We start from the raw sequence: 23739 nt of genomic DNA on the forward strand, positions 1-23739 counted from the left end.
TGTTCTAACTGCATTATAAGTATGAACTCGCTTTGTGTTGGGAACGAGCCTCTGGGATAAGTTTTATCATTCCCATTAAGTAATATATACAAGATCTGGCAAAGCTAGAAAGTAATATCGCTGGTCAGTGAACCTGGACATCTGAATGGAGACCATTCTTCCACCACCACTCAGGACTCAGATACATTCACTTAGCACAGCACCTAGCACAGAGTAAGTGCTCAGTAAACAGTGACTTTTGCTGTTGCTATCACACATCTTCAGTGGGCTATACCTTCTTTGTTTCTTTTCCAGGGACCAAAGCGGATGTCAGATGCTCAAGTGCAGACAGACCCGGTATCCATCGGACCAGTTGGCAAATCCAAGTAAACACATCACCATGGTCCCCACCAGGGTCTCCCACCACCAGGATGCTTTCTCCCCACCCCATCTCCTCCCCAAACACACTTTGTACATAGATTTTTTTTCCCTTCTCATGGCCATCCAATGAAATTCTGCCTACAAATTAGCCTGAGCTGTTGTATATTGAGGTGTATTATTTCTCTCTCTGGTCCAGTCTTTCCTAGCAAATCACTGTAAGGATGGGCTCGCAGGTTGAATCCTTAGGTCAGCAGCGTCGGGTGCCAAGCAGGGCAGGGAGGAGGTGAGGATGCCTTGGTTAAGTTATGAAAGATGGCATGACTGGGAAGTCCAGAAGAAAATTGCCTGCGAGGAGAAAAAAAAAATAGCATTGTAGCAAACACATGCTCATCCTCCAAGTTTGAAGAGGGGAGAGGAAAATCCATTTATTTAAGTTCACACTCGAGGGAGGGAGAACACCGACTGTGTGTTGGGCGGTTGCCAATTTCCTGAAATGGAATGTGTGGGGTATGAGAAAGGAATGACTAAGAGTGGGTTTTCAAATAGGGTCCTTGAGAGTTATTGACGGGAGGGAAACGATTGACTGGAGAGGGCTTGAAATGATTTGGGACAATTGTTCTTTAGGCTCAGGGACAAGGAAAAGGATCACAGCTTCAGAAAACAAAAATACATGAGGTTGCACGTTTGTCTTGCAACACAAGGGGGCGCCAAGGTCTCCCTTTTTATTCTGCATCCTGCGTCCCTAACAAGGATCTGGTCTCCGCAAGCTTACATTATTAATGTCTCTCAGATGGCTGGGGGGCTTGCTTCATCTGTTCCGTCTGACGCTTATCTCAAGTCTGTCTGTAATTTCCTAATGTTCTCGGGATGTGCTCTCATAAAACCCTCCCCGTAACCCCAGTTAATAAAAATTTACAGAAGGGTACTCAAATACCTGAGGTTTTTTTTTTTTTTTTTAATCCTTGTACAGAAGACGACATAGGACGATGAGTCTGTTACAATGTAATTCAAAGCAGCATATATTGACGGACAGTCATGTATACTGTATCTTTGTTTTTCTGATTTAATAAAAAAATTCATTTATTTCTCAAGTATCCTTTGATGTTCAGCTTTTAAAGCAGGGCGCTCCTACTCTGTTGGACGGGGCTTGACCTTCCCCAGTGTGAAATCAATGTACTTCCTCTTTGGAAGATCCTTCTGGAATCTTTGGAAGATAATTCTCTCCCCTCTGGTGCTCCTGGATTTCCCTGTGTATGGGGGCACACAGAGCATGCGCGCACACACACACACACGTGCATGTGTATATTAGCGTGTGCACAGTGCACATATGTAAAAATGCTGTCTTAGGCCGGGTTACTGGGAGCAGAGCTCAAGACAGGGGTTCAAATGCTTTGTGGTGCACAGGGTGGGCAGAGGGAAAGGGGATGAGAGAAGAGAGAAGGGCTGGTCTCAGCTGGCCGGCGAATGGCCTCGGTTCATTCCAGCCTCAGGCAGGAGGCCAGGCCTGTGCCCTGGAGGTGAACCCCCGCTGTCCTGGGAGGTGGCGGGTCGCGAGCTGCTCCCATCCAGCTGAGAGATGGGACCCCAGGCAGCCAGAGGACGTGTGCGTGGGCAGTGTCCACTGCAGTGACATGTTCAGAAACGTGTTTATGCCCACCTCTGCCCGTGCGTGTTTACAAGCAGAAACGTGCAGGACGGAGCATCGCAGGCACGCACAGCTCACACCCACACCCAGTGCACACCCAGCGCACACACATCCACACGCGCTCCCGGGCCCTCCAGGTCCATCCCATGCCTTGAAACGGAGCCTTGAACGTGCTCTCCTGACAGGGACCAGAGCAGCCGGGCCAGGGTCTTTGGCAAACCAGCTTCTAGAGCTGTGTCCCCAAGCCACGTCTCTCCCAGCACCCGGACTTGAGTGGAGGGTTTGCCGAGGCACCGCCAGCAGCCCACCAGGGCTCTAGCTTCCAGTAAAGACCAGAGGCCACTCGCTCCAAGCTGGACTGGTTTCTCCAGTCCTCCTGCCTAGACTTGGAGACGACCGGTGTCCTCCATGCACGCTGCTGATGACTTGCAGGCCACCTCAGTCTGAATACCACTGGCACTAAGCAGGAAGAGCCCCTTGGGGAAGCCCTTGCGTCAGGGAGACTGTCCCTCTGCTGTGGCCATCTGAGAGCAGGAGACGGATCCCGGAAATCAGGCAGCTGACTGCTCCTTTGTCCCCAAGCCCCTCGGGGTTTGCCTGCTCTGACCTTTGGTGAGCTCCTGGCGGTTGTCCATTGAGGAAGGTGACAGTATCATTTGCAAGTTTCACCTCGCTGGGCACAGGGGGCTTTTTGCCTAAATGAGAAATGTCCCCAGCAGGAGGGGGAGAAAGGGAAGAGTGAGTGACCAGGCTGGGTCACTAATGCAGACTGACCCCCACTCCCATACCGCCCAGAAACAAAACAAAACAAAACAGGAAAAAGAGAGTTTCTTTGACGAGACTCCACGAAGCATGCCAGCTGTTTTTTATAACTGGCGCCCTCTCCTCCAGGGCCAAAGAAGAGAAAAATCTTTTAATGAATTTTCCTTTCTGTTTTTAAGGCAAGAGCACGTAAACCACAGAGAACTCAAAAAATGCCTCGCGGGGGGCTCCAGCTGCGGTGGAGGCAGCGAGCTGGGGTCCCCCTGGGTTGCGTGTGTCCTGTCCTGGTCTCTGGCTCCCGCTTGCTGCTTGTTCTTGGTCGCCTTCCCTTCCCTGCGCACACTAATCTCCACTCCTAGGGTAGAAAGGGCAGGGATTCCGCAGGGGACTCAGGAGAGCCCTGAGGACACAGAAAGATTAGGACTTGGGAGGGACTGGCTCCTCCAATGCTCAGGCCAGCTGTGCCCCCAGGGGGACAGAGGCAGAGCCCAAGTGGCCACAGCTTATCACCTCAGCCTGCCCTCCAGGAGACAGGGCCATGAGGCCACGGGAGGGCAAAGGTGGCTCTTTATGAGGGTGATTCATTGACTTCTGTACTGGTTTATTTTTAGGTGCTCAGGGAAGTGTATCTTCTCCCGTGCCAAGAAGATGTGGCCTTTCCAGGAACGGCACTAGTGACCCGAAATGGCTGCCCCTGCACACACACATGCGCGCGCATGCACACACACACACACAGGCTCGTGCACGCTCTCACACTCACACACACACAGGCTCGTGCACGCTCTCACACTCACACACACACGCACACACAGGCTTGCACACGCTCTCACACTCTCACACGCACACACACACACACACACACACAATCTGCTCTCCAGTTCCAGCTAACGGTGACTTTTGACTGATATCCACAGAAGAATTATTTTAAAAAGCAGCTGGTCCCGGCAGCCCAGGAAGCCCCTTGGAATCCATCTTGGGGAAGGAGCGACATGCCAGGAGCTGCGGCAGAGGAGAAAGGAGAGAGCCAGGGAAGTTCTCGGTTGCTGTTTGTCTCCCCTTCTTTTCTAGCATGTTGTCAGGGGCTTAAACACACCCCCTCGGCCTCTGTGACTCTCTCACACACGGGCTGTCCTCTCTCCCTCTCCCTCTCCCTCCCTCTCCCTCTCTCTCTCCCTCTCTCTCTCTCACACACACACACACACTGGCCTGCCTTACTGTTTGCAAGGCTTCCTGATGCGCTGGGGTCCCATTAAATTAGATTCCAAGAGGCCCGAACACGTCCCTCTGGTTCCTTCTCAAAGCCAGTGGAAGAGCAGGTAGTGCCCCAGGACCCGCAGCCTCAAGCCACCTGTCAGGTGGCCCAGCCTCAGCCCCTGCTGTCCCCTGCGGGAAGTGTGCCAGTCTACCTGCCCACACGGGGGTGGGCGGTGCTTTGAGCCACGTGCGGTTGTGGGGGTGGGTCTTCCCCATCCTCTCAAAGCCCACTTAAGCCTTTTAAGAGGGCGATTTTGCACGGTGAGTAGAATTCGGTTTCTCGGAGGTTAAGATTTTGTTTGCTCTATCAGCGAACATGAAGAGGCACCGGCCCCCTGGAAATTACAGGCTGCGTTAGGAGCAAAGAAATTATGAGCAGCAGATTCTCCACACGTGTAAGGCAGCTCTGCAGCCCAGGCCCAGAGCCCTGCCCCGCCAGGGTCCAGCCCTCAGCACAAATTGATTTTCTGGGGAGTTAACTCTTTAGCCTCTCTGCCCCCTCTCTTCTCCCAGGCAATTTCACAGGAGTAAGGAGAACGCATTACAGTTTACAAAATGTTTTCTGCATGCATCATCTAATTTAAAGCCGAAGGTCCCTAACCGAGTTTAATTGCTTCCTTGGTTGCATTTCATTGTGGGGGTGACTGGCAGGCGCCAGTGTGAGTTTTGTTGTTGTTTTTCAAACGAGCACTTCTGGACAAAATGGCCCCCAGCTGCGCCTCTGCTAATGATTGCCCAGGAAAGTCATTCCTTACCGCTGACTGTCCCCAAGTCCAACCACACGGGGGCGCTCCAGGACCTGGGGTCTTACCATCTCTAACTAGGCCTCTTCCCAAGATCGCCTGACCAGGAAATTGGGCCAAAGCAGCATCTGGAGTGTGGTGTTGATCAGCTTCTAGAAAGCAATCAAGTTTATGAGGAGAACCAGAACAAGGAGGTAAAACAGGCAAGTCAATCACTTCCCATGATTCCCAACCCTCCAGACAGGACAAGTTGGGTGGTTGGGCTTTCCGTTCTTCTGTGCTCCATCCTACAAGGCACGGCTGTGAGATTGAAACATTTCAGTCATCCTTACTGGTCCATTATGCCCCACAAGCCACCTTGCCTCTTGCCCTCCACACCTGCCTAGTGGGCAAGCTCTGTGACCGCAGTTTCCCCCTTTGCCAGTGGAACAGCAGCAGGGCCTGCGTGCAGGGTGGCTGTGCATAGGGAGTGAGATGCTCTAGCCTCTTGGTGCACGGCGGGCACGCGAGGAGCATTTAGTGAGAGCCCTTCTATCAGGGGGCATTCTAGCACCAAGTAACAGACAACCCCAAGCCATGTTAGCTCATCACGATGACAGTGAGGATCTGTATCATTTCACACATAGGGTTGGTAACAGCCTGGGCCTCCGCTCTGAGACTCTGCTCTGGCTAATGGTAACAATAAGGAAACGTACGTTACCTACAGCAGGTGTCAGGTCCCAGTCTGCCTCTGGTTCCCTGAGACCCTGCCTTGCTGTATGGTTGACTTCATCCTCAAATTGGTGGCCAGGTGATGGCCACTGTTCCAGGCAAGGGGAGTGTGGGATGGACATTGTCAGGTTCAGCTGACCATTTTGGTGAACTCCAGTTGTTATGAGTACCAGTATTTTTAAGGTGAGCCATTTCCCAACCAATTACTCCTTTTAAGTTCAGATTGATAGGCCCTGGGTAATGATGAAGCCCCTCCCTCAAAGCACGGCCATTAGGCTGTGGGCTCATGAAGATCGGGGAACCCTCTTGCCTGTCTGGGGGATTGCTCTGTTCTCCTCTGTGTCTAGCACAATGTCTGGAGAAGCAGAGGCTCAATAAATGTTGGCTGAGTGGACAAACTGACGGATAAATAGTCCACAGAGACTTCCCACTGCCAGTGGGTTGCCTCATATGATGGTATGAGCATGTTTTAGCTCCAAGGGTTTGCTCACTCTCACCCACCTCGGCGGGTGGCCAGCCCAGTGGTTCTCAAAGCATGCTCCCAGGACCAGCAGGATCAGCCTCACCTGAGATGATGTTAGAACTACCGATCACAAGCCCTACTCCAGACCCACAGGATCCAAGCTCTTGGAGCGGGGCCTGGTCCTGTTGTAAGGAACCCTTCATGTGGTTCTAAAGTAGGAGAGAATTCAAAACCCCTGGTCTCGGAAGGGCCACCCTTCAGTGAGCACTCCCGAACATGCACAGATAATAAAGGCCCACCCCCAGCTTTGCCATCGCAGGCTGGCACACCACACAAATTTCCATGTTTACTGATCATTTTACAGATGAACAAACTAAGGCTGAGAGAGAAAAAACAACTTTGCCCAAGGTGGAAACCCATCCTCAGCTCTTAGAGGCCTGCTTTCATGTCTGCAGAGAGACAGGTGGGCAAAAAGTTGTGGTGTGACGCCGCTGGACATCGGGACATCGGGGACCCAGAGGAAGGCACGGCAGGAGACCACCTGGAGGGCAGCCACCTGAGACAGTGACAGTCGGACTGACAAAGAACGGAAGAGGGCTACCACGGAGACCCCAGAGGAGCAGCTAGTGCCAGAGCAGAGTCCAGAGAGGGCAAGGCAAGTAGCTCAGCAAGCCAGAGCACGGTGGGCAGAAAGGCCGGAAGAGGCCTGGCCAGGTGGGCCAGGACACGTGGGAAGGAGTTCAGTGTAAGAAGTTTAAACTGTGTCGGGGCTCAGGATGTAGCTCAGCGGCCTAGGGTGTGCACAAGAGAAAAAGGAAAGAAAGAAAAGTTGTCTATGGAGAGTAGTAAGGAGCCTGGTAGAGCCTTGAGCCGGAGAGTGGTAGTCAGATTTGTATTTTGACAGCCGGTAGGATCCCATCCCAACTAAATTCAACTAATGTTCATGGAGTGACCATCTGCCGGATATTGATTATGAAGTCAATCGCTTTATTTTTAAGATTCTTTTAAGTTATTAAGAAACGCTCACATAAAATCTAAGTGGCTTCCGCTCTTAAAAGGACACATAAATGTCCACTTCCAAGCGTCGCAAGCGTGGACTTGGAATTTGACCCACCCATCCTCCCAGATGATCCACAGCCAAGGTCTAAGGCAGTGAGGTCTTAAGCAAGTGACTCTGCCTCTCTTAGTTTGTTCTTCTCTAGAATGGGAATAAGAAAGACACTTCTCCGAGCCAGCGGGCTGCTGAGGAGAGTAAACGAGAGCCGTTTAGGGTGCTCCAGTTCAGTGCCAGCAGCTAACAAGGGCTCAGGAAGCCTTCCTGCTGAATGCAGGTGACACCTGCCCTGGGAGGACCCAGGTTTCCTCTTTCGTGGGCCCGAAGGCCGCGAAGTCTTTAGTTGCCTGGTTCATCCAAAAACAGAGAGAGAAAGGAGGAAGGAGAGGAGACGAAGAAAGATGCCATTTCCCCAGGGCAAAGTGGAACTTCGGGAGGGTAGTTGACTTTCCTCCATTGCACCTGCTGATAACAGAGCCAGGTTGCTATGGCAGCAGAAGTGGCGGAGGCCCACCCCGGGGCTCTTCAGCCCACCGCTGAGGAACTTCCCAGAAGCACCGGCAGCTTCCCGCCTCAACGGCCCAGCCTTCTCTTTCCTTTTTGGCGGCTTCTTGTAGGGGCAGCGGGAGCGTGTTCAGTCCATCTGCAGGGCTTCCTGGAAATAACCGGGATCTTATGCCCCCAGGGACCGCCCTCAACCCAGGAGGAATGGGAGATGAAACAGGGAGCTATCCGCTTCCCCGTCTCTTAGAGGGACACACTAGAGGTCCTTCTGCGCCTCCCCACAGGGTCCTCAGCAGGACTGGACACAGCCGCCCCCTGTTGCCTCGTGCTCCTGACCCCACCCTCCCCACTCTGTCTTCCCCAATAAACAACTGCATCACCTGCCGTCTCAGAGTCTGCCTCTCACTCAGGGTCCTCAGGAAAACCGAGCCCCCGCCTCGGAGTTGGAGGGAGGGAAATGAATGCAGACAGGCGTTTTAAAGATGCTCGAGGGCTGGGGAGCTAGCTCAGCTGGCAGAGTGCTTCCTCGCAAGCACAAGGCCCTGAGTTCGATCCCCAGTACCGCAAAAAAAAAAATGCTAGAGGAGGCCAAAGGCAAACCTGCGGCAAGAGAGGCCGCAGAGGTGAGAAACAAGGAGGCCGGGCTACCCTTAGACACAGAAGAGCAGGAAAGGGGCACTGGGGAAAGTGGGCAGCCAAGTGCACGGCAGAAGGCTGAGGAGGCCGGGGAGGCCGAGGGGAGCTGGGCCAGCAGGTCTGCTACAAGAGGGGCAGGAACTTCGTGTGAACATCGGTGTCTCCCACTGACCTCACCCAACCAGAAGCCAGTTGCCAACGGAACCTGGGAAACAGTGTGAAGGGCAGTTGGAAAGAAGGTCCGAGAGCAAGCGCACAAATGCCCAGCACAGTCAGAGGGGGAATTGAGGGAGCGGCCACAGTTAGGGTCCCAGCTCCTACCCTGGGTCTAAATCAGTGAAGATTATATGATAGTGCTGGTGACGGGCCCGTCACCTTCTGCATCCTCGGAACAGCATAGTGGGAAGGGACCCAAGTTCTGGTCCAAAAGACCTTGGTTGGGATCCCAGCTCTGCTGCTTGCTAGCCACGTTGCCTTGAGCAAGTTCTCGACTTCTTCAAGCTTCACTTTCACATCCACGAGCTGGAGAGGGTGGCCATGGCCACCAGAGCGGGTTGCTGTGGAGCTGAGCGGCTGTGCTCCCGCAGACACCCCAGCACCCTGCCCCCCAACCCCAGGCCTGATAAATGTTCGCGCTGCTCTTTGAGCATCTGTCAGCCCATTAGCATTCCTGCTAGGACTCGTTTCTCCTCCCCTCCCCACCTCGGTGTCTAGAATCTGCCCCTAGATGTTTTACAAACATCTTTCCGCTTTCACAGAGGTCCTGCCAGCCCTGGGGAGGAGCCCCCTCCTCCCCGCTGCCGCGCAGCCCTCCCTCCACAACCCCCGCCCCTCCCTATCTTTGCTGGCCAGTTGCTCACAAGTAGCTTAGCAGTTTTGAGAATACAAAAACAGGAAATTATGCCCCAACCCCAACTGAGGCTAAAAAACTCATGTGCAAAATCCTTCAGTGGACAGATTGCTTCAGCTCTCAAAAAATGAGGGCCTTGAAAAAATCAGGTCCTGTGGCCAAGATCTCTGGATTTGCTTAATCATTTCCTTTGCAAATTTCTAACCACTTTAACCATGAAGAAGAGATGGTGAGAAAAAGGGAGGCGGGAGTCGAGAACGTTTTCAGTCGACCACAAGACGGGACAGGAAATTCTGGAGTGGTGGGGATGCATTTTTCTTTAATCCCTCAGCAGCAAAGCAGCCCAAGAGAGCGGCTCTGGAAAATTGTGTCTTGTCCAAGAAATGACCATTCTAACGATTCTCCTGTCCTGACCCAGAGGAAAACATTGCCGCCTCCTTAGCTGAGTGGTTTCAGGGAAGCAGAACACAAAAGAGAAATACCAGATGTCAGATTGGATATCAGTGTCTCAGGGGTCCTGGGCCTTCTCTGTCTGGAAGGTGTCCTTCTGACTCCCATAGTCTCCTTTGGTCCCGGCTGCTGCTGATCTTCCGGGGTCAGCTCCTCTTAAGTATAGCTACTCCTCCATCTTTACCTCTCACCCTTCTGATCTTCCTGGGTTTCCTTCCCCTCCACCTGCTATGTCCAACATCAGCCAGGGAAAGTTAAAGCGATTTTCGATGTAAATTCACCTCAACTACTGAATACAACTGCAAAATGTAGACCAAAAAAAAAAAAAAAGAAAAAAGAAAAAAATTTTGTTTTAAGGTATCCTAGGACAGGGCAGTAATATTCACTTCAGTTGAAAACAGCTGCGAGCCAAACAGTTGATTTTCCAGCAGAACTTACGAAAGCCGGAGAATGAAACGGTTGCAAGGAAGAAAGGAACTAAAAGAAGGAAGAAAGAGGGCTGGGGTGGAGGCTTCGCCTGGCACGTGTGAGGCCCTGGGCGCGATCCTCAGCACCACGTAAAAATAAATCAATAATATAAAGGTATTGTGTCCACCTGCAACTAAAGAATATTTTTTAAAAAGAAGGAATTAAGGAACTGAAAAAAAAAAAAACCTGCCAATCTATAATCCTATATCCAGAAGGAAATACCCATCAGAATTGAAGATGAAATAAATGCTTGAAGAAAAACAATAACTGAGCTAATTCTTTGCCAGCAGACACATGCGCACTCACACACAAATTCAAAAAAAATTCCTCTGGGGAGAAAGAAAATGAGCTCAGGTGGGAGAATAGAAATGTCGGAAAGCATGTAGCAACAGAAGAATAAATTGTCAGTAAGTCTAAATAAATATCAACTGTTAAGATAAAAACAGTATCTTGTGGGGTTTAAAAGATGGTATACTTACATGTGGCAGAGATAGCCCAGAAGGCAGGCATGAGGAGAAAGGAATCAAATATGTCCCAACTTTCTTGTAATGTCTGAGGAATAGTGGTTGCATTTATTTTATTAGTCTCTGAGAAGTTGAAGATAACCCCTAGGGTAATAAAAGAAGAAAATACAGGAATAGCAAGGTAATAAGAGAAATAAAAAAATCTAAGAAAGACCTTATTCATTTAAAAGATCAGTAGAAAGGGGGACTCATAACAGACAGAACTACAGAAAACAGATAATGATATATATGACTATTATCTTAGTAATTACATTAAATATAAAGGAACTAAATACCCCAATTAAAAGATTTCACACTCAGTGAAAAAATATCCAACTGTGTCTCTGAATATGAACACACAGAAAGGACCAAAGGAAAGTCACCACAGCGCTTACAGTATCAAGGGAAATAGAGTCTAAGGAAGAAACAACATAAATAAAGAGGGGCATTTCATAATAGCAAGAGGTTACCCGCCAGAAAGATAAAGCAATTCTGCCTACAAGTACCTACTAACACAGCCTCAGCCTGCACAGAGCAGAAGCGGCCTAAAGGATCTAAAAGGAGAAGTAAGGAAACCATACTCACTGACAAGCTGTACGTCCATCAGTAGCTGATAAGCAAAGACAGTAACCAGTAAGAAATGCCAACCAGCACCACACACACGTTTGACCTCACTGACATTTATGAAGCAGAACCACCGACGGCCACATGGTGTGTGTCCTTTCTTAAGTACACACGGAACACTTTCCATAAAGTGTCACAAACTGGCAGTGGACCAGGTCAATAAACTGCAAAGGATAAAAGCATAGACAATATGTTTTCAGACCACAGTGGAATTAACTAGAAATCAATAAGAAAAGAACATACCGAGGCCTCCCATGTTCATGGATTGGCAGAATTAATATTGTTAAGATGGTCATATTATCAAAAGCAATGTACACATTTAATACCATCCTCATCAAAATACCAATGACATTATTCACAGAACTAGAAGAAGAAAAAAAGTCCTAAAATTCATTTGGAAGAATAAAGACCCAGAATAGATAAATAAATTAAAAGCCAAGAAAGTAATGCTGGAAGCATCACACTACCTGACTTCAAATCATGCCATAGAGCTTTAACAAAAACTGCATGGTTTTTGCATGGTGCTGGCTTAAAATACACACATAGACCAAGGGTGCAAAATAGGAGACACAGAGACAAACCCACACATCTCCAGTCATCTGACCCTTGACAAAGGTGCCAAAACTATACACTGGAGAAAAGACTTTTTAACAAATGGTGCTGGGACAAGTGGTTATCCAGATGAAGAAGAATGAACTAGATCTTCTCTCTAACCCTGCACAAAAATCAACTCAGAATGGATCAAAGACCTTGGGATTGCACCAGAAACTACGCAACTCCTAGGAGAAAATGTAAGGTCAACACTTCAGCTCTTAAGCACAAGTAGCAACTTTCTTAATAGGAACCTAAAACCCAGAAAATAATGCCAGCAGTTAATAAATGGGATGGCATCAAATTGAAAAGCTTCTGCACAGTAAAGGAAAAAATTAGGAAATGTAAAGAAATAACCTACAGGGGCTGGGATATAGCTTAGTTGGTAGGGTGCTTGCCTCACATGCACAAGGCCCTGGGTTCAGTCCCCAGCACCAAAATAAAAATAGAAAAAGAAAAAGGAAAGAAAGAACCTGCAGAATAGTAATATCTAGAATATATGAAGAACCCAGAAAGCTTTACAACAAAAAATCAAATAACCCAATTAATAAATGGGCAAGTGAATTAGACACTTCTCAAAAGAAGAAAAACAAATGGTCATCAAATATATGAAAAAATGTTCAACATCATTAACCATTAGGGAAATGCAAATCAAAACTACACTAAGGTTTCATTTCATACCAGTCAGAATGGCAACCATCAAGAATACAGATGATAATAAATGCTGGAGAGGATGTGGGGGGCAAGGAAGACTTTTACACTGTTTATGGGACTGTAAATTAGTGCAACCACTATGGAAATCAGTATGGAGGTTTCTGGAAAGACTAGGCATGGAAACACCATATGACCATCCATACCACTCCTCCGATCTACCCTGAAAAATTAAAGTCATCATACTAAGAGAGATGGGAAGGGATCTCATGGAAAACACAGGGAGGTCAGTAGAGGAAAGGAACCAAAAGCTGGGAGGCAGGGAGGGAGGGGGACATGCTGGGGAGTCATATTGGTCAAATTATATTACTACATAGCGTGCATGTACAAATACGTGACAGCGAATCCCACCATGTGGACAACTACAATGCACCAATTAAAAATATGGAAAAAAAAGAAGAAAGTTGTAAAAAAGAAAACAAACCCACACTGAAACGCCCCTGCAGAGATACAGCACTTCTTCCTGCTGGTCGGCAGCACCACTGTCCACCTGTCCATCCATCCTCGTCGTCATTCATTCATTCAATCAATCAACACTGAGAATCTCTGCTGCCTGGAAGTCACTGTCCTAATTTCTTAGAACAGGAAGTAAGCAAAGCAAAGTTCCTGCCTTCAAAGAGTGTATGTTAGTGCAGGAAACTGGCAACCAGAAATGACTAGAGCCAGGATGGACTGCAAGAAGAGGACCGTGCAGTGAAGGAGGAAGAGAAGGTAACACGGAGAAGGACCAGGGAAGGCTGCTTCAAGGTGACATCTGACCAACGTTGCATGACGTCAGGAGTCAATCATGTAAACTGTGAGCAGGAAAGCACACCAGGCTGAGGGACCGTCCTGTGTAAGCTCTTAGTGACTGCTCAAGGGAACCATCCGACAGAGCCTTGCTCCCTGCAGACGATGTCAGAGAGACTATCGGGCACCACAGAGGCCTCAGAGCCACGACAAGACCTGGATTTAGCCTGGTTTTGATAGGAAGGTGCTGGAACATTTCAATGGCAGGATCCTCCCATCATTCATAAGATATTTCTTTCCTCTGCTCCTTCAAGTAGATCAATTCATCACTTTTCTTCCAACGGGTTTTTCATCCCGTAATTAAAATTCCATTAGTATGATTTTCCAAAGAAGGAGCAAACTCTCCCCAAAGATGAGCCCTCTGCCCACCTGAATTCCAGGAAGATGTTCAGAGGGCAATTTCCTCCACCCGCCCATTAGGCTGTCAGAGAAGCAGCAGAGAGAAAGAGGATCAAAACATGGCTCCAGTCTGTGGTTGCTTGACCAGGTCGAGGTGGGTGCCTTTAACTCCACCAGGAGGGAGAGGCAGCTAGAGGAGGGACTGGGAAAGTGACACACCTGGGTGTGGTCTTGCTGTTCTGAACTCGGGCTGCCGTGCTGGCCCGTGGGCGTGAGACTAAAAGCCCAGAGAGGAGATCTAAGCGAAAGATGGGGACTGGGGAGTCATCTGCCACCCAACAGTAGAAAATGAACTCACAGGTGTTCGTTCAACGGGTAGTGAGTGCACCCTGTGTGCTGGGGTGGCCAGCAGCTGGGATGCAGCAGACAGCAGGGCGGGTAGAGTTCCTGCTGTCCAGAGCTCGCACTGCGGCCCGGAAAGCTGTAGGGGAAGTGGAGGAACAGAGGGGTTCTTCTGAAATGTGACCACATCACAACTCTGCTCAAAACCTTCCGATGGAGGAATCCAGGAGAGGGGTTTGGGGGTGACGGTTGTCCTCCAGTTCTGAGATGGTTGGAACTGGAGCAGAAGGGTGAGATTCTGGACATACCGAGAGGGCAGGGCAGCAGGTGCTGTTGGACAGGATGTGAGTGATGCCAGAACTGGGGACAGGCAGTTAGTGTAGAAATAGGGGATCAGTCAAATGGAGGAAATGGAGGCCAGTAAAGCCATCTGCCTCTGGAAGTCGGAGACTGCCCCCGGGAGAAAGGAATGTCAAGGATCTCCGGAGCCCACTGATTACCAAATTCACCTGCCCTTATCCAGGACTGCAGGCAAGGAGCTGCTAATGAATGCCCCCTGGGCCCTCGCCTGCCTGAGTCACCCTGGCCCTCCCCCTGCCCATTCGCTCCTCACTTTATGCATCTCACCTGCAAAACCAGGCCTAGTCACACAGGCAGGAAGGAGGGATAAAGGGGGAGAACTGGAGAACAAGAGACCTTAACCTATAAAAGATGTAGGGTGCACTCACTTCCTGGGACTTTAGAACATCAGCCATGGCCCCCTTCTCCCTCCCAGGAGGAGTCTGTATTATTACTACTTTTAAGAAAAACCTGCTTCCTATGCTTGCCTTGGCGTGCTTCTCTAGTGTTCAGACTTCAACATTAGAGGGAGCAGAACTCGTCACCGCTAAACGGTGGTATCATGAGGATGAGAGAAAAAGAGGAACCAAGGTTGGTCCTGGAGGACTCAGTGCTCCAAAGTCAAGAGTGACTCATTCATGCTGCTGTTCAGCATTTTGGCGAGGGGTGTGTGCGTGTGTGCACTGCAGAGTGTAGCCAGGAGCGTTCACACACGTGAGGCAACCTGGGAGGGAACTACGTCCAACTGAACATGCAGCCATTATTCAAACTTGGATTCCGGAATATTCCCAGGATGAACTAATTTCCTGTTTTTATCACTGCCTTCTCGGTGTAAGTGCTTGCTTGTCTCGTGAGCTGGCGTCATCTGTTTCAGTCTGGAATGATGGGCACAGAGGAAAAACTCTAGGAACCTCCCAGGGAGCCCACAGACAGCTCTAAACAAATGAGGTAACCAACCCTCCTCCCTGCTCTTCCGTGAGAAGGATATTGATGGGTTTATTCATCAGCTGACCCAGTGTGGACTGTGAGTCCTGATCTGCGGAAGTGAAAAACAAGAAAAGCAGAGAACACAGCAGTCTGTGGGAGGCCGCCCTAAGGGAGAGGGTGCAGGATCCTGCGGTGCCCTGGGGTGATGTGCTTGGAGTAATTAAGGATTTCTGGAGCTCAGCTCTCAACAAACTGGGCTGGAAGATACTGGGCTTGGTTGGAAGCATCCTGTCTCCATCGCCTGGCTATAAAGAGCAGTGATGTTGACAGCACTGTCATGGTAGAGGAAAATCAGATACGTGCACACACTGCTCAGAGCAGCGGCTGGGATGGAGTTAGCACAAAGTTAACATTTGTAATTTTTATCACCATGCCTTTTCAGACATTCCTTTAGTTTCTTTAAAATTATAAAGCCATCATGTTTCAAAATTTTATGGGGGACGTTGTACACTGTCCACCATAATCCCTCCCCTTGGACACAATCTTATCTTTACATAGTCCCGTCAATCCTCCACTGGGCTGGGCAACCCATCTATCTCCGCATAGTGGGGCCCAAAGTGAGGGGCCCAGCTAGCTGATACCCAGACTCCCAGGGTGGCCATAAATGTCCTTGGCACGTAGGAGACTCTCTGCCGTTACCTACTCAACAAAGTACTCACTGCCTGTCTGACTCCCAACTTAAGATAGAGCATTTTTTTGGTTTGTTTTATGCTTTGTGTATCTACAACTATATCACATAGGTTTCTGTTCTGTGTTTTTCATGAACTACTTGTTTATGGCTTATGGCCACAGGTATCTTGTGTCAACCTCAAGCCTTGAAGAAGGTGTTTCCCTTCTGCTGTGTGGCTATCAAAGGAAGTCCTGTAGACCACCCTGTGTCACATAACACCACCATGAATACTTTTGCAGATAGTGGGTTTTTAAATTTTTTTCCCATTTTTACAAATTTCCCTAAGACAATTGTAGACTATGGAAGTATATATTTTAGGCTAAACCTTTAAGTTAGCTGCTAAGGGAATCTAAAAAAGCTTAAACCAAACTGGGATTCCTTCCAAAAGAAGTAATACAATGAACTCCACAAAATGATGAAATCACATCACGATAGGATTTTCATTTTGAAACACTGCCTTTTACTCTTACATACCATTGTTTTCAAAACAACACTACAGATCAGTAAAAGATGTGAACAAAAGTATTTTATTAATATTGATGCTTTAAATTCACGCTGAGTAAAGAAAGAACTCAGCAGACCTAACTCATTCTAAGATCAGCAGTAACAAGATGAATATTTTCAACTACGTGTTGTTTTCTAAAGCAGCAACCCCCAAGCTCTTACAACGCCTTGGGTGGGCATGCTTCTCCCTTGTGGAGCTGGGAAAGCCAAGAGGAACCATCTACTTACCTCCATGAGAGGCACTAATCTGGCGAGGTCAGACCAGCTGGCTGCACGTCCACGCTCACTTGCCCATCAACTGAGAACTCTGGCCCAGAGCATGATCTCCAGAGCCAGGCAGCCCTGTGGGAACAGCAGCTCTGCCACGTGCCACCTGGTGACCATAGAAAGTTAATACCTGACCAGGACATGATTCAGCCCTTAATTTTTAAAGCCCCTGGGCTTCCATGCATAATGCCCAGCTCTCAAAAATTATTTTTCTCCTACTTGAGTTGATCCCAAAGTTCTCTGCAAGTGGTAAGAATGAAAGTAGGAAGGCCATCATCACTGAGCAAGAGAAGGGGGTGACCTGGATTTGTGTGACTGCTCAGGGGTGGTGGCAATGGCTGCTTTCAGGATTTCTTTCAATGCCTCATGAAAGGACCCTATCATCCTTGTGAAATCCAGTCATCTACCCAACATGGAAGCAACCAGGGGCAACAAATGCCTTCACTGGCTCCGGGGGAAAAACAACCCAGCATTTGGAAGTCTTTGCCTTTCACAGAAGATCTGCAGATTTTGCCGTGACATAGTGAGAACATAAACTTAGAGACCCGAGAATGAAGCACGGATGTCATGATCACACATGCCCCACTCCATGCGTCTTACCCTATTCTATCTTCAGAGAAACCCGGTGGTGGTGAGAGTGGGGTATCTTCATTCTACACATGAGAAACCGAGGTTCAAAGAAGTTACAGAATTTGCCAGAAGCCACAGCTGTTAGGTAAAAGATCAAAGATTCCACACGGGCGCATCTGATTCCAAAGTTAATCATGAGGTGCCATTGCCTGCGCCATCTCGGGGGCCGGAGGGGGACTTGGCATGAGAGAGAGGAGCGGTTTTCTCTCCGTCCTTTAGGGTCAGTCTGGGGATCCTGGCCACAGCTCTGCCGCCAGCTTGAGACTCCAATCTGCTACAGGACTGTTTTCTCTTGTAAACATAAGGACACACAATGGACACAGGGCGGGATTGACTTTTGTCACCCAACCTTGAGGAAGTGGATCCTTCTAAATCCTTTTCAACTGTGTGGCAGCCTGACATTTGATATTTGGGCAAAAGGGAAGCCAGGCACCAAGGGCCTGCCTGCTGAGTCCCTGCCAGGCAGGAACCCTTCCCTGGCTGTCTTTCCTCATAAACGATGTTCAAACTGCAGTTCGAAAAACAATTCCTTTGGGGAATTATAAAAGCAATAATGTTGTTGGTAGAAAATTGCTGTGTCAACAGAAATGCATAAAAAAGAAAATCACCATTGTCCAGAGAGAACCAGAGTGAGCATTTGAGTGCTTTTCTCCTTTTTTCTTACATGTATTGACTTCTTTCTTAGCACAATTGGACTCAACTGCATATGATTTTTTTGTAGCATGGGTTTCTTTTTTAAATTGTTAAAATCCCCCATGTTTAGAAGAAAACCTGGAAAATGTGATTTAAATAACTAAGTAATGGTCTACACCAACAATGGTAGCATTTACTCATTTCTCTATTGGCAGACATTCCTGTGCATTCTGCATCGAGCAATGTTTTCCCCATGTGAATGTTTAATCCTTACACAGAGATCATCATAGATGTACCCCACCAATAAAGAAAGTTTGATTTCCCACCACTTCTCCTAACCTTCTCTGTATTGAAAGAGTTTGGATGCAAATTACAGGTGTGATCCAACTCAGAAGTAGAGTCCTTTGCGCCACTGAAAAAGCAAAATGACCTCCAAGGAGAGGCCAACAGCTTGATTTGAGCTTTCGGGTCACCCCTGTTACAAGCAAACCAACTAAGATAGTCCCTAGACTCTCTGGGTGCCCACCCCAGCCTTTCTGTAGTCTTATGTTCCTTGTCCCCTTACCTTCAATTTCTGCCTCTTTTTCTCCTAGATACACCTCAGTGTGTTGTAATCTGTTTTCTATTCCCACTCCTCTGCTGAAACAGTCCTTGCAAAAATGCCAAATTCATTGTTCTATGCTCTGAACAAATTTTAGTTTTACAAGTAATATAGAAATGCATGCTCCAAGTTAAAATAATTACTAATAATTTAAACATGAAGGCCAATAAAGTCCCTTCTGGCCTCTTATTCCTAATCTGGGAAACTTTCCCCTTCAAGAAGGACATGGAGAATCTGAGGGATGGGCATTGCGGATGAGTGAGGGGTGTACATGCTGCGCTGTGTTTATTTTCTTTGGAAGTTTGTCAGTGTGTCTGGTCTTTTTAACTGTTCTTCAGGGCTCCACAGCACAATTAGACCATGGCTTATTAGACCTGTAAGTCTACTGATAAAAAGGTCGTTTCTAGTTCTTCACTGTAGCGAACAGTAATGCACTAAAGGGCGCCCCTTAACCCGCTCTCTCTGTGCGCTCCTGTGGGAGTTCCATTTCCCTGGGGCAGACAGAGGGTTGCACCTGCAGGCTGGGAGTGTGCGCCTTTTCCTTTTCAGTGACTAGGCATCGACACCCACCCCTCCGAGTGGCAGTGCAAATTGACACAGACAATTTATTTCCATCTTTGTGCCACCGGGATGTTGGGCGGCACTACACAGCCGGCTCCCGCTTCCATTTTTTATTCCACTTCTCCCTCTTCCTGCTTTTCTTCTCTCCCGGATTATATTTTCTAAATCCCCTTTGCCATTTTCCCCAATTCCATCTGTCCTGAAATGCACTTGTTCCCTGGAATTCCTAACTTCTTGCTCTGCCTGAGTGGTTGCATGGATTCCTATGGCTTGCACAACCTGACCCCTTAGGGGTCAGAGACTCAGATACCTTGTAGGAGCCAGGCCAGTCAAAGAAATACGCAGGAGTCCACGCGCCTCTTCCCGGCTGCTCAAGCTCAACCCATCCACAGCTCCAGCAGCTATGGCTTTATTGAGATCCAAGGCTAATGCGCTCAGGTTTTCTTTTCTTCAAAAGGAACCGCAAGGCTGGATCTGAATGTAAAGACTCACAGTTTCATAAGAGATGAAAATCGGAAGTGTTAATCCCATGTGGTCAACAGCACACACCAGCAGGGTAAAGTCAGCTGCCAGGATGCCAGACTGTCACTCAATTCACCCCCTTCCTCAGATCCTCCTTCCTTAACTCGTGCCTGTCCCATCAGACCCACAGCCTATGATTCCACCTGAGAAACTCCCAGAATCAGCCTACCTGTCCATCTTCACTATTTCTCACCAAATCCCATCCTCTCACCAGGACATCCTACTGGTCATCAGTTGGTACTCACCCACCTGCCTGTGCTGCCCTCTTCCTCAGTCTAGAGCCTCCTCACCATGGAAACCAGATGGAGCCTCACATCAGAGGAGACAGACAGGAGGAAGAGGAGGAGGAGGCACCCACGTCCTCCTCCCGCCCACAGCCTCATGAAAGCTTTGGTGGCCAAAAGCAGTATTGCCAAATGTAGCCAGATTTAATCTGCATTGGACCCAGCATTATAAAATTTGATCCAAACTCATCAAATCAGATTCCACCTGCATATTCAGATAACAAACTTCACCTGCAAAATCTGACAGGCTACGCATTGGGTCAGCCGTCTCAGTTGGAGCTGAGCAGTGACCAGTGACGGTGGCTGTGGGAATTCGCCATCTTGCTGTTCAGCCCCCTTTCCTGCTTCCTCACTCCAGCCAGCCTCATGCCCCATGCCTGGTCCGTAGGGAGGATACAACTCAGCCTGTTACTGTACATAAAAGACCCTGTGAGATCTGGCCCCTCCGCCCCACCGTAGCCTCTGTTCCCACCTTCCTTCGGCTGCATCTTTTCTTCCCCTGCTAATAGGAGCTGACTCACAGAGAAATTGTTTCAGACCTGAGCCTCACCACCACCCCAGCGCCACGGCTGCTGGAGTCATTTTAATCAAAGTGGACACGCTCCATTCAGACAGGTCTTCCCTTGACTCAATAAATCTCTCCTCAAATTGCTAATGAAGTTGAACTTGCCCTAGACAGTGCACTTCAGGTTTGAGCATCGACTGCCGAGGCTCTCTATTTGGTGCTCAGGAGTATCCCACTCTGCTCAGACTCTAAGGAGCTGCTGACCCAAGGACACTCCTCATTCATCCCCCACCCCAGAGCCCTCACCTGAGGCTGGAAGTGGGCTGGAGGGTAAGGGGCCGCAGAAGATGGTCTTGATCTCCTGAGGCAAGAACCCATGATTGCCAAGTTCTGTACCTGGGAGAATATTATTAGGAATTACAGAGGAAAGTTTTGCCCTATGGACATTTTAAATTATGTGTATTTTTTTCAGACTTTATTAAATATGAAAGATAGAAAGAACTAGTTTTGCCCCAATTTTCAAAATGTGATGCCATTTAATGAAATGATAGTTTTGAGGAACTAGGTTAAATAAGAACAGGTGTGGCGGTCACGAGCAGGTGCTGTGGTGGTGGTACTCCATGGTATGTCTACAACGGCCATGGTGTGATGCTGATGCTGAGGATGCGGGCTGAGTTTGGGTAGGGAGTATTTCTGGGTCAGAGATGTTTATCCTAACAGAAACCAAATCCTTTTAATATAGATGATAAATTTTTGTGGAGTTATAATTTAATACTCTGAAAATTTCAGTGATGTTATCATCAATGATATTAATATCACAAACCTATTAAGTTCCTATAACTGCTATAAAGAAAATTACACCAAATAAAAAAAAAGTCACCCATAGTCTTAGATAGCCCACACACACAGAGACAAAACGCATAGAAACACACATGCACACACACTCCCCATGTCTGTTTTCCATGATATACATACTTAATTATTATACATAATAATTGTTTCACTCCCTGGTAATTAGTTACAAATAAAAGTTCCTGAAATAAATTATTGAGTTAGGTTTTATTTTTATAAAACTTGGTAAAAAGTATAGTTTTTCTGTTTGTTCCTTTTGTATCAAAGTTCTTGGACATGGTAGTCTACTTGATGTTATTAGCCAGTCTTTTTTTTTCTTTCTTGATAACAAAGTATCCTTCTTCTGTGAGAGGTTTTTAAAACTACAGTTCCCAGCCTCCTTTGCAGCTAAGACTAGCCACTTAACAGACTCCTGGCCTATGAGATGTCAGCAGTCACTGGCCAATCACTGGGCGGGTCTTCCCAACAGCTCTGAAAAGGTGGAGGTGGGGTAGTGTGCAGGATTGCAGAGTCTCTGATCCTTTTTGTGTCTCTCCCTTCCTGCAAGCTAGATGCTGTGTGACTCAGAGAAAAGCCACAAGTCTGGCCTTATTACCCACACCACAGCAACGCTGGCAGCCACCTACTTCTGGATTTCCCATTGGATAGAAAAAATAAATCTTAGCTGCTTGAATTTAGGTTTTCCATTTTAGGCAGGTAAACTGCTTTGAACAACTAAAGAAGGAAAAAGAAACACCTTTCCCTTGTTGACCTTTCCATTAAAAATCACAGAAAATACTACTTAAGGAACAATTGTAAATAATATTATTTTATCCACAGTGTCTCAAAATTCTTAATGATCTATTTCACCATTTTCTGTCTGTTGGGCCAAATACAGTCCAACATGAAAATTATCAGCTATCCGTGCAAAAATAGTGACATGGAACCCTCAAATCTGCAACCATCTGCAACATTCAAACCCAGATTTTTATTTCCATTTTGGCTGAAAGCAAGACGTTCCTTTCAGGAGTGGGAGGCCCTCAGTTTCCCACTTTGTATGACTCAACCTAAATGCATCTCCATTGACATTCTGGATTTTTCTGTAATCTTCTTTCCTTAATACATTCAAGATAGCTCCACAAATCACTACCAGTTTATAATAGCATTACTGTTTGGGGGCTAAATCAGGGATGCAGCACTGGCCATAGCCCTGTGTCTATGGATTATCTGAATAATTGCTTCAATTCCCCACTTGTTTTTGAGTGAGTGTAGCCCTGACCTCTGGGCATGGCTGCACATTACTCACAGTCAAACCGAGAGTTTCAATGCTAAATGTGACAATGTGCGCTATATCTGTTTTCTCTCTAGCGGATTATTCAAATACCATCTAGTTGAAGTCAAGTTGTCCCAGAGCCACTGAATCTCTGCCCCAAAGGTCCCTGCTGCAGCCCCCGAAGAGCCTCCCTGGCGGAGCTGTAATCTCTTTCTCCGTGAATATGCGATGACTGCACGTTTCTGCCCAGTTCTTTTCTTCTGCCTCATGTCCCCTGGAGACCCCAGGGCCTCCTTATAAGAGCCATGTGTGTCTTATCTCTTCCAGAGCAGTTGCTAAAACCAGAGAGCAGGCTGGAAAACATTTCCCCCAAGTATACTGCTTCTCATCATTTCTTTCTGACACCTCCAGATAACTTGTTAGCATATTGTCTTTCCCTATTCAGTACAGCCCTGCTGGGTGTTTGGGGACTTCATGACATCACCCGGGAATGTATAATTAGAAACAAAAATGCCAAATCTGTAACACCAGGAGACAATTAAAGAAATTTTGAAAGTGGTTAGTGAAACGCCCAAGAAAGAGGCCTCTTCTGTCCAGGCAGAAACTCAGCCCACATTCACAATGCTACCAGGAAAGCCCAGGAAGTAAGTTGGGAATGACCTTTCCTACTGCCAATGAAAGAGCCGCAGGTGAGGAGCGTGACTCAAGATCCCGGGGCAGCCTTGGACACTGCACAAGAAATGTCACTGGGGCTCTTGGTGCTCCCAAAGGGAAATTGTGCTCCTCGAAGTTCCTGCACGTCTCTGAGAAAGGGTCTGAATTCCCACCACTGTGGAGTGGAGCCCAGCGCCTTTTGCTTATTGAGTTTTTATTCACTCAATAAGTGGTATTGAGGGCCTCCCCCAGCAAGCTCTGCCTGGGGCCTCCACCATTGTGCTGAGGCTTCTGTTCAGTTCCCGTGGATAAAATGGCTGGAGCGCTGCTGTCCAACACCTGAGCCAGGAGCCACCAGACACATGTAACTATTCAAATACAAATTCAGATAAACAAAAACAAAGCAAAAATTTTGTTTCTTCAGTTGCATAAGCCACTTTTCAAGCACTGAACAGCCACTCGTGGGTGGTGGTTACGTCTTGGACAGGAGAAACAGAACGTTCTTTTCCTGGGAAGTCCTCTGTACAGTGCTGGACTGGACAGTCTGATTTGGGGGGACACTCCTGCTGCATCATCCACTCTCAAAATGTCCCGTATGTTCCACTGTCTCTACCCACTGAGCCACGGTCTTTGCCAAGACTTCCCTGAGACCCCAAGCCCTTTGTCTTGCTGAAAAAGT

At 48.0% G+C, this 23739-nt stretch overlaps 1 protein-coding gene across 1 annotated transcript in view; it reads left to right on the top strand.

Moving 5' to 3' along the window:
* Bcas1 (brain enriched myelin associated protein 1) overlaps positions 1 to 1445 on the top strand; it is an 89920-nt gene extending 88475 nt beyond the window's left edge. The window contains 1 exon segment of the mRNA XM_047539181.1: positions 295 to 1445. Within this exon segment, the coding sequence (XP_047395137.1) occupies positions 295 to 369 (75 nt within the window). The 3' untranslated portion in view covers positions 370 to 1445.
* The last annotated feature ends 22294 nt before the right edge of the window (positions 1446 to 23739 follow it).

The sequence above is a fragment of the Sciurus carolinensis genome, chromosome 2 (genome assembly GCF_902686445.1).
Source record: "Sciurus carolinensis chromosome 2, mSciCar1.2, whole genome shotgun sequence".
Classification (NCBI taxonomy): domain Eukaryota; kingdom Metazoa; phylum Chordata; class Mammalia; order Rodentia; family Sciuridae; genus Sciurus; species Sciurus carolinensis.